Source organism: Neofelis nebulosa, chromosome 16 (genome assembly GCF_028018385.1).
Source record: "Neofelis nebulosa isolate mNeoNeb1 chromosome 16, mNeoNeb1.pri, whole genome shotgun sequence".
NCBI lineage: Eukaryota > Metazoa > Chordata > Mammalia > Carnivora > Felidae > Neofelis > Neofelis nebulosa.
Window position 1 is genome coordinate 33,438,063 of NC_080797.1, and position 9,224 is coordinate 33,447,286.

The 9,224-nt window shown below is 54.1% G+C and overlaps 1 protein-coding gene across 1 annotated transcript; it reads right to left on the reverse strand.

The window, feature by feature from the left end:
- Positions 1–275: 275 nt before the first annotated feature.
- ASB16 (ankyrin repeat and SOCS box containing 16) lies at positions 276–9,190 on the reverse strand. Its single transcript, XM_058703213.1, has 5 exons — positions 8,395–9,190; positions 6,082–6,349; positions 3,301–3,793; positions 2,805–2,918; positions 276–2,358 (listed from the first exon to the last, which is right to left on the reverse strand). The coding sequence occupies exons 1-5, from the start codon at positions 8,693–8,695 to the stop codon at positions 2,173–2,175; spliced, it is 1,362 nt and encodes a 453-aa protein (XP_058559196.1). The 5' UTR covers positions 8,696–9,190; the 3' UTR covers positions 276–2,172.
- Between the last annotated feature and the right edge of the window lie 34 nt (positions 9,191–9,224).

Genomic DNA, 9,224 nt, shown 5'->3' on the forward strand with positions numbered 1-9,224 from the left:
AAGAGAGAGACTCCCAAGCAGGCTCCATGCTACCAGTGGGGGCTCGAACACATGAACTGCGAGATCAGGACCTGAGCCGAAATCAAGAGTCAGACGCTCAGCCGATTGAGCCACCCGGGCCCCCCCCCCCCATTATTTTGTCGTTTACTTGTGCTTATGATCTGCTGGTTTTATAACCAAATAAATTTTTTTTTTCTGTATCCAATCTATTAATCTTGTGTGCTTTCACCCTGGAAGATCTTCTCCTACCCCCAAATAACATACATAACCTCATATCTCTTTGGGGGTTTTATTAAGTGGGTATTTTGTCACGGCTATAAGTAGAACAGAAGAGGCAGAGCTCACTGGGGTCTGCCTACTGTTAAGGGGTGGACCCCTCAGCATCCTCCCCTGAGATCGAGGCTCCCGGCTTGGGCCCAGGACTAGAGAGGATTTCCCTCTCTTCTCTTTGGGTCTGCGAAATTAAAGCAAAACTTTCTTCCAGAAAGGAGAGGTTGCCTCTCTACATGCCAAGGTACAAAACCGTCCTCGTGTTGGGGGAAGGGAAGATCCTCAGATGCAACTCTCGACGGAGGAGTGTGGGCCGGGCAACAGCGGCAGGAGGCGGCCCCCAGGACTCCTGACCCATCTCTACCGTGTGACTCCAGGTAGTAATGGCAGGGGACAGCCCAGGTCCCTCAGCAAAAGGACTCTCCTGCGGTGGGTACGACAGGCTCAGGGTCTGGCAGGGGCCTTCTGTTGTTCTTATACCCTTTTTCCTATCACAAGAGTAACAGGTGCTCCGTGCAGAAAACTTGGGAACCACGGAAGAGCACAAAGGTGGGGTGAAAGAAATGGAGTGAGGGGGACCTCAGCCACATTTCTTTTTTTAATTTTTTAATGTTTACTTTTGAGAGACAGAGAGTGAGCGGGGAAGGGGCAAAGAGAGAAGGAGACAGAATCTGCAGCAGGCTCCAGGCTCCGTGCTGTCAGCACAGAGCCCGATGTGGGGCTCAAAGACTCGAACCCTCGAACCCTTGAGCCGTGAGACCATGACCTGAGCCGAAGTCGGACGCTCAACCGACTGAGCCACCCAGGTGCCCCGTATCTCAGCCACATTTCAACCTCACACATCCACGCTTTGATTCTGGGCACAAGTCATTTATTTGCATTCATAAAAACTGCTTTGGCTCAAAAGGTTCCTCTTAAAGATGAATGATGGTACTTTAGACTCTGGGGCCGGAGGAGGAAGTGAGAAGGGGGACAGCTGCTGGCTTGTCCTCCTGTCACAGGCCCTTAGAGACCACAAGTGTAGTGACCATTGTTTAAGACACCATGCATCACCGGTGGGGGCACAGGGGGGCACGACCGTAAACGGTTCCCAGGCATCATGCATTTATTCCTTCCTCAACAACCATTTGCTGAAATGCCTGTTCCAGGAATGCAGTCCCGGGCTCAGCCAAGCCGATGCAGACACAGGCTCTTATTTTTAAAAGTGCAATCCAAAGAGGGCTCTGAGGAGATCGTGCTATTGGGCTGATAGTGCTACTTTGTCCTCAGCTTCGACCAGGCCAATAAAATGCGGGAAGGGTACACCAGGCAGAGGGAACAGCGCATACAGGTGCCTGGAAGCGAAGCAGGGTGGCTCTTATCCAGCAACCAGCTGCTAAGTTTGCTAAGGCTGGGTCACAGGAACCTCAGAGGGAGAAGGGGGGGAGGGTCAGAGGACCAGAGAGCTTGGCGGAGGCAGCGGTGGAAGATGTATCAATCTTACTGAATTTGGATTTTAGCCTGCAGGTAGTGAGGAGCCGTCGAAGGGCATGATCAGAGTTGTGATTCCCAAAGGGAGTTCCGGCATCCTTGCCGGGCATGGGTCTCAAGACCAGGCAGCGAGGTCTTCCCTTCAAGCAACAAAGGCAGTTTGGGCAGAGGCAGTGCAGGTACAGGCAGTCTGTGACTCTTGATGAGGCCAGACAAGTACACGGGTGGCAGGGGATGGGGGGAACAACAAGGATCCCCCCCTCCTCGCCCGGGGGCCGGGTGGATGGGGGGGGGTATCCACGTAAGCAAAGGAGATGGAGGTGGGTGAAGGCGGAGTGTGCAGACCTTCCCATCGGACAGCGGAAGCCCGGGTGGGGTTGGAGGTCAGCAAGCAGCTCGGGAAGCCGCCGGAGGGATGAGCTGGCGTGGGGCTCACTGGATACGCCCCTCAGCACGCAGCATCAGGTAGTCCCTGAGGACCGGGGGCAGTGGGAGGCTGGCGACGGCCTGGCGGCAGCGGCCACCCAACTGGGCCCGCACAGCCAGCCGGGCCAGGTGCTGCAACCGCCTGGGCTGGTTCACCATGCACAGGGCCGAGGTGTAGAAGGCTTCGTGCTCCTAGGCCAGGAGTGGAACGGGATCAGATGGCCCAGTACCCTTGACTCTGACCTCTCAGGATGACCTAGAGCTGGGGGCCCCGCGGGCATTTGCAACATGCACCCCCCGCCCCAGGTGTTTGGTGCATCTTGAAAGACTCAGATTCAGAGCCCAGAGGCTCGGCAGGGGTCATGGGAGATGGGACCGCGCTGTAGGGCAGGGTCTCAGCCATGACTGCACCCACGCCCAACTCCAAAGATGCCAACACAGCCCGATGATAAATGCCCGTGCTGGCACAAGTGACAGAGGCAGGAGAGGTATGTGGGATTAGAGGTTGTTCTGAGGTGCCAGGGGGAGGGGGGCCCTGGGAAGCCCATCCCGGACAGATAAGGCCTGGGGCTCATCCTTCCTCTCCATCTCCCCCAGAGCCCAGGAAGGAGCTGTGCCCCTGGGGTGGACATGCTTACCTGCCACAGCTCTGGGAGCACTGCCTCCACCCAGGTATCACAGGATGGGACATAAGGGTAGGCATTAAGCAGGACTTCCAGGGCCCGAGGGAAGTTGGCACAGTGTTTCAGCATCTAGGAATCAAAAGAGGGTCTTGGGGTCACCATGGCTCTCCCAGCCAAGGGCAGACCCAAGCCCAGCCGAAGCCGAAGCCCCATTCACACCCAAATTTGGGAGGCTAAAGTCTGAGTCTCTCCCCACTCTTTCCCATGCCTCGGTTTACCCCACCTTCAAGTGGGCTGCAACCGTTTGGCCCCAACCAGTCTCCTTGGGAGCTCTCTTCTCCTTAGACACGCTTCCCTATAGCCCTCAGTGGTCCTTTCCAAGGTGGGGACAAACGACCACAGAGCCGGGCTCTCAGTCTCTCGGTCCCCCTCTTCCCGGGGGGGGGGGGGAATTCCAGCTGTGAGCTCCCCACCCAACTCGGGCCTCCTTGCAGAGGCCCTCCCTGCACACCTCAGGGCGCACAGGCTCGGCCCCGTAGTCAAGCAGCGCTGAGAAGAGGACCTCGGGCTCCCAGTTGGGGGCGTCCTGGACGGCCTGCAGCGCGCAGTCCATGGGCGTGTGTCCCGCCCCGTTGGGCACTCCAGCGCAGGCCCCGTGGCGCAGCAGCAGCTCGGCCAGGCCCCCGCAGCCATTGGCACAGGCGTTGTGCAGCGGCGTGTGGCGCTTGCGTCCGGCAGCGCGGGCATCTGCCCCGGCCGCCAGGAGCCGGCGCGCTGCCGCCTGGTGACGTCGGCAGCTGCCTGGGCCCTCGGCCCCCGCGCACGCCGCGTTCAGGGCCGTCTCGCCCTGGCTGGTGCGCAGGTGCACGTTGGCGCCGTGCTCCAGGTAGAGGGCCACGTGCTCCTCCAGGCCGCGAGCCGCCGCCACGTGCAGGGGTGTCATCGCGCTGTCCTGCGCCGCCAAGTTCACAGTCGCGCCCGCTTCCAGCAGCAGCTTGGCGCACCTGGGGGCAAGGCGCAAGGCCCAGAGGCCAATGCTGAGGGACCAAGGCCTGGCCTGCGGTCATCCCCTTCCCCCTTGCTTCCCATCCCGCTCGCCTAGAGGCTGGAAGCGAGTGTGGTGTGCACCATCAGACTCACAGAAGCCCCAGGACAGACGGCAGAGCTTCAAGGCCTATCGATGTCACCAGGAACATCTCCAGGTTTCAGATAAAACCTCAGCCAAGAAAGGGCTCAGCACGGCCAAGGACCCACAGCAAGTTAGAGGCAGCGTCAGAATTAGTACTCACTGCTTCAGACAGTTCCTCCCAGAATCTATTTCCTCAGTAAATTCTAATCATGGGCTAATTTTTGTTTCTGAAACCTGACTCCCCAGGCGGATTGGGACCCCACCCGCCGCCCCCCCCACCCCCCAGGGCCTGGTTCTGATCCCCTTGCCAGTGGTCTCCTAACATTTTGATAGCACAAAATGTTTTGAAAACCCACTACTGTGTCCGTGATGAATGTTACGCATAGAAAATTAGAGTATGAGACGGAAAGAAAAAGAAATAGAAGTCCTAATATTTTCTTCATGCCTCCAACCTGGAAGACCACCCTTCTGGACCAGTGATATCCACTCAAGCAGAGGAAGGCACCTGAAGACCCACCCGCTCCCCTTTCCCCTAGAGAAAACAACAAAACCCAGATTTTAGGGAGCACATGTTTCACGGTCTTCCAGTCCCTGGAAAAATTATAGGCCAGAACACTGTTGAGGCAAACATACATCATTAACCACCACGGGGTAAAACAAACACGAAACAAACTCCATTAATGATGCAATTAAACTAACAGTAATTTATAATTAAAAAGCCAGAATGGGAGCCACCGGAAGCCCAGGAGCAGATCCGGCATCCCCAGCAAAACCCTGATGACCAGGTGTCAGTGTCCCTCCCCCAAATGGCCAGTATTCCAGCACCACCCCCCTCAGTTCACAGATGCAGGAGGCTCCATGCTCCGTGGCCAAGAATGGAGTAGCAGCCCAGTCATCCGTAAACTTTATTTCCTCGGTCAGTTCTAATCATGGCCTAATTTTTGTCTCTAAATACTACACTTAAGTAACACTGAAGAGGGGTGCCTGAGTGGCTCAGTGTTGGTAAAGCATCTGACTTCGGCTCAGGTCATGATCTCGTGGTTGGGGCGTTGGAGCCCCACGTTGGGCTCTGTGCTGACAGCTCGGAGCCTGGAGCCTGCTTTGGATTCTGGGTCTCCCTCTCTCTCTGCCTCTCCCCCGCTCGCGCTCTGTCTCTCAAAAAAAAAAAATGAATAAAGATTAAAAAAATATTTTAATGAAAAATAAATAAATAACACTGGAGAGCTCACTCAGGAGGGTTTCGGTAAGTTTCACTTAAAAGGATAAAGTCGGTTGGAAAGTGCACCGTGTGCTGGTAAGAATTCAAGAAAGGAATGGAAACTTAGAATCACTTGGGTCCATCGCTGATCTAGATCCAGCTGGGGAGAGGTCCCCAGCATGTGGGCTGTGGAGTGTCTCCCAGAAGCCCTTGACTCCCTACCACTGCCAGCCCTGGCTGGGGACCTGATTTGGAAAAGTACGAATACTGTCATGTAGGGGGGGCCAAAACCCTGTTAATCTTTTTTTTTAAGTTTTTTTTTTTTTTTTTTTTTTTTTTTTTTTAGTATAGTTGACACACAATGTTACATTAATTTCAAGTGTACAACTTAGTGATTTGACAAGTTTATACATTATTCTACGTTCACAAGTGTAGCTACCGTCTGTCCTGTTACATCGCTATAACAATGTTCCTTATGCTGTGCCTTTTATTCCCCTGCCTTATCCATTCCGTAACTGGAGACCTGTATCTCCCCCTCCCCTTCACCCATTTGGCACAACCCTCGACCCCTGGAAAAACTTGTCGATCTTAAAATTTGGGAGGAGGAGGTGTGTGTGTGGCCAGGGCTTGTACTAAGGTTGGGAAACACTGGGCTACATCTTTCTTGATGCCTGCCTTAAAACAGGTAGGAATTTGGCTACAGAGGATGCATAGAGGCTAAGAGACTGTGGTTGGGATAGGTTTTCCAAAAAAGCAACAAGGCTTCTGCCCCCTGGGCTTAGCTCACATGATGGACAAGTTACTAAAACTTTTTGAGCCTCAGTTTTCTCACCCATAGGATGACACCTGTCTCCCAGGTTGTTGTGAGGACATGTGTATGTGAGGTGTTTCCCCTTCTTCCGGCTAGGTGAGCTGGACACACACACACACACACACACACACACACACCTCCCCTGGGCACCTACTGCAAGGACTCAGGGACTGTGCAGAGGTGCAAGGGGGTCGTGCCCTCCTCGGACAACACGTTGGCCTTGGCACCGAAGGTCAGCAACAGCTGCACACAGTCAGACTGGGCCCGGGCACAGGCCTCATGCAAGGCTGCCCGGCCTCCGACCCGGGCGTCCAGCTCAGCTCCCTGCCGGATCAGGTGGCGAGCACAGTCAGTGTAGCCTCGGGCAGCAGCGATGGTGAGGGGTGCCGTCTGCTTCGTCTTAGGCGTCAGCACCCAGAACCCTGGGGAGAGGAGGCAGTGTTGGGGGCGGGGTATGTGATGTCTGAAGGGCAGGTTGTGGCATGCAATTGACCCTAGCCTTCCCTCTGCACCCTTGGCTGAGCATGAACGCTGTGCAGGGCTGTACCTACGGAGAGGGGCTCACTCAATATAAATTGGGACAGCCTTTTATTTTATTTTACTTAAATTTTTAAATTTTTATTTAAGAGAGAGAGAGAGCACACACTCGAGAGTGGGGGAAGGGGGCAGAGAGAAAGAGGGAGAGACAGAGACAGAGAGAATCCCAAGCAGGCTCTACGCTCAGTGTGGAACCTGACTCGAGGCTTGATCCTAGGTGAGATCATGACCTGAGCTGAAATCAAGAGTCAGACATGCTCAACCGACTGAGCCAACCAGGCACCCCCAAGGGCTTAGGACGCAGATGCCTAATATCCAACTGTAAGCTGTTTGCATTACGGTGAAGGAGATTCCTGGGTTTGCCAAATTTGGGGTAAAGCATGCTTTGTTTTTTATTAGGATTGAAATTAAGGCCAACTTCCATTTGGGGATAGATATGCTGCAGGATGAGACCAGGATACCCTGGGTCGGGTCACATCTCTAACAGTTAAGGCCAAGCAGGAGTCTGACGCTGGCAGTGACTGTGAGAACATAAGCTCTCCAAGGATTTTGAGCCCCCAGATCCATGTGTGGGATTTGAGGCAATCTCTGTCGGTCTTAAGAGCAGGGCGATCTCAATTGAGGTATTTGATTTACACGGACAAACCCACGGGTCAGAATAGCACCTAAGGAAATTCTCTGGCAAGTACACAAAGATGTTCATCATATTGCTATTTAAAATAATTTTCTTTTTTTTTTTTTTAATTTTTTTTCAACATTTTTAATTTATTTTTGGGACAGAGAGAGACAGAGCATGAACGGGGGAGGGGGCAGAGAGAGAGGGAGACACAGAATCGGAAGCAGGCTCCAGGCTCCGAGCCATCAGCCTAGAGCCTGACGCGGGGCTCGAACTCATGGACCGCGAGATCGTGACCTGGCCGAAGTCGGACGCTCAACCGACTGCACCACCCAGGCGCCCCATTAAAATAATTTTCTAAAAAAGGAACCCTATCTACCCAGTCTATTTGGGGGCTGGTTATATAAATCATGGCACACTCATACAATATAATTTATGCATCTATTTAAAATATTATGTGGAGGCGCCTGGCTGGCTCAGTTAGTGAAGTGCGTGACTCTTGATCTTGGGGTTGTGAGTTTGAGCCCCACATAGGGTGTACAGATCACTTAAAAATAAAATCTTACTTATTTTATTTAAAAAATCTTAAAGTGTTTATTCATTTGAGAGAGAGAGAGAGAGAGAGAGAGAGAGAGTGAGTGGGTGCATGTGCGTGCATGCACAGGGATGGGGGGGCAGAGAGAGGGGGAGATGGAGAATCCCAAGCAGGCTCAGCACTGTCAGCACAAAGCCAGACACGGGGCTCAAACTCACAAACCATGAGATCATGACCTGAGCAGAAACCCTTAAAAATAAAATCTTAGGCGTGCCTGGGTGGCTCAGTCGGTTAAGCGTCCAACTCCTGTTTTCGGCTCAGGTCATGATCCCACGTTTGTGAGACTGAACCCTGCGTCACCTGCTTGGGATTCTCTCCTTCCCTCTCTCTTTGCCCCTCCCCTGCTTGCGATCGTGTTTACATGACTCTCTCTCTCTCTCTCTCAAAATAAAAAAACTTAAAAAAAAACCTTAAATATGTGTGTGTGTGTATATATATATATATATATATATATATATATATGTATTCAGAGAAAAAATTGTATTAGAATAACTGTTCCCATGTAATTGATATGTTAATATAACTTTAACTCTGAAAAGACATACAAACCACTAACTACGCTTCATCTCTGCTTAGGAGGGAGCTAGAATGGGCTGTAGGAAGGAATGGTCAAGGCTGTGGTCGGGAGGGAGGCGGCGGGGCCAAGGCTGTCCTCTTCCCCACCCCCACCCCCACCCCCACCCCCTCCCTCATCTTCTGCCCCACTGGGTGCTCCCTACCCTGTTCAGCTGACCAGGCCAGCTGGTTGCTCACAGTCTCCACAATCATGTTGGCAGCGTCTTCATCTTGGAACAGGGCTTGGACCTGTGGCAGGTCACCGGAGAACAGAGCATTATGCACGGCCGGGTCTCGGCAGCAGCGGCGTGGCCTGGCGAGTCGGGCCCGGGTGCTGGGGGGGCACCTTTGGCTTCGGCACTGCTGGGCCGCAGCCCGCCGCCGGTCCTCCCACTCCAGCCACTCCCGCTGCAGGCGGAGTGCGCGCAGCGTGGAGGACGTGAAGGGGAAGGTCTCCTCTGCCATGCGGAGGGGCCCAGGGGTCTGGGCAGTGGCAGCTGGGCACAGCCCGGTTCCCTCGGCCGACTGCCTCCCTCGCTCTGAGCAGCCACCCTGCCCCTCACTCGTGACCCAGCAAGAAGAGCAGCTGAGGCTATAAATAGGTCCTTCGCTGGTTTAGTAAACACCGTTTGCCCAGAGTCGTGATCCTGGTGCAGAGAAGGTGTTGGGCCAACGCCTGCCCTGGCTGACAGCCTCCCAATGGGGCAGTAGCCCTCAGCTGAGGCCATCCGGGACGGAACTTCATGGTCAGCATCCCCTACTTCTCTGGAGAGAGCATCTTGGGTTGGCAAGGGCCGAGGGGAGTGAAACAGTCAATCTGGGAGACAGGGAGGACAGGGAGGAAGAGCCTGAGTGCCCCCGCCTCTCAGATGTGGCTGGAGGGCGGAGCCCAGCCCAGGAGATACGGGCAGGTGGAGACAGGATGCAGCCAGGTCTTCCAGCGTCTGCCGTGGTAGGGATAACTCTGCACACATATGCACAGGGCTTTGTAAGT

What these genes read in the sequence shown, in the direction of transcription:
- ASB16 (XM_058703213.1), bottom strand. Translation starts at nt 8,695, where the DNA reads ATGGCAGAGGAGACCTTCCCCTTCACGTCCTCCACGCTGCGCGCACTC. An exon ending in GGCCTGGTCAGCTGAACAGG is followed by an intron (nt 6,350 to 8,394) that starts GTAGGGAGCACC and finishes TCCTCTCCCCAG; the next exon opens with GGTTCTGGGTGCTGACGCCT. An exon ending in TGCTCCCAGAGCTGTGGCAG is followed by an intron (nt 2,359 to 2,804) that starts GTAAGCATGTCC and finishes CTCCTGGCCTAG; the next exon opens with GAGCACGAAGCCTTCTACAC.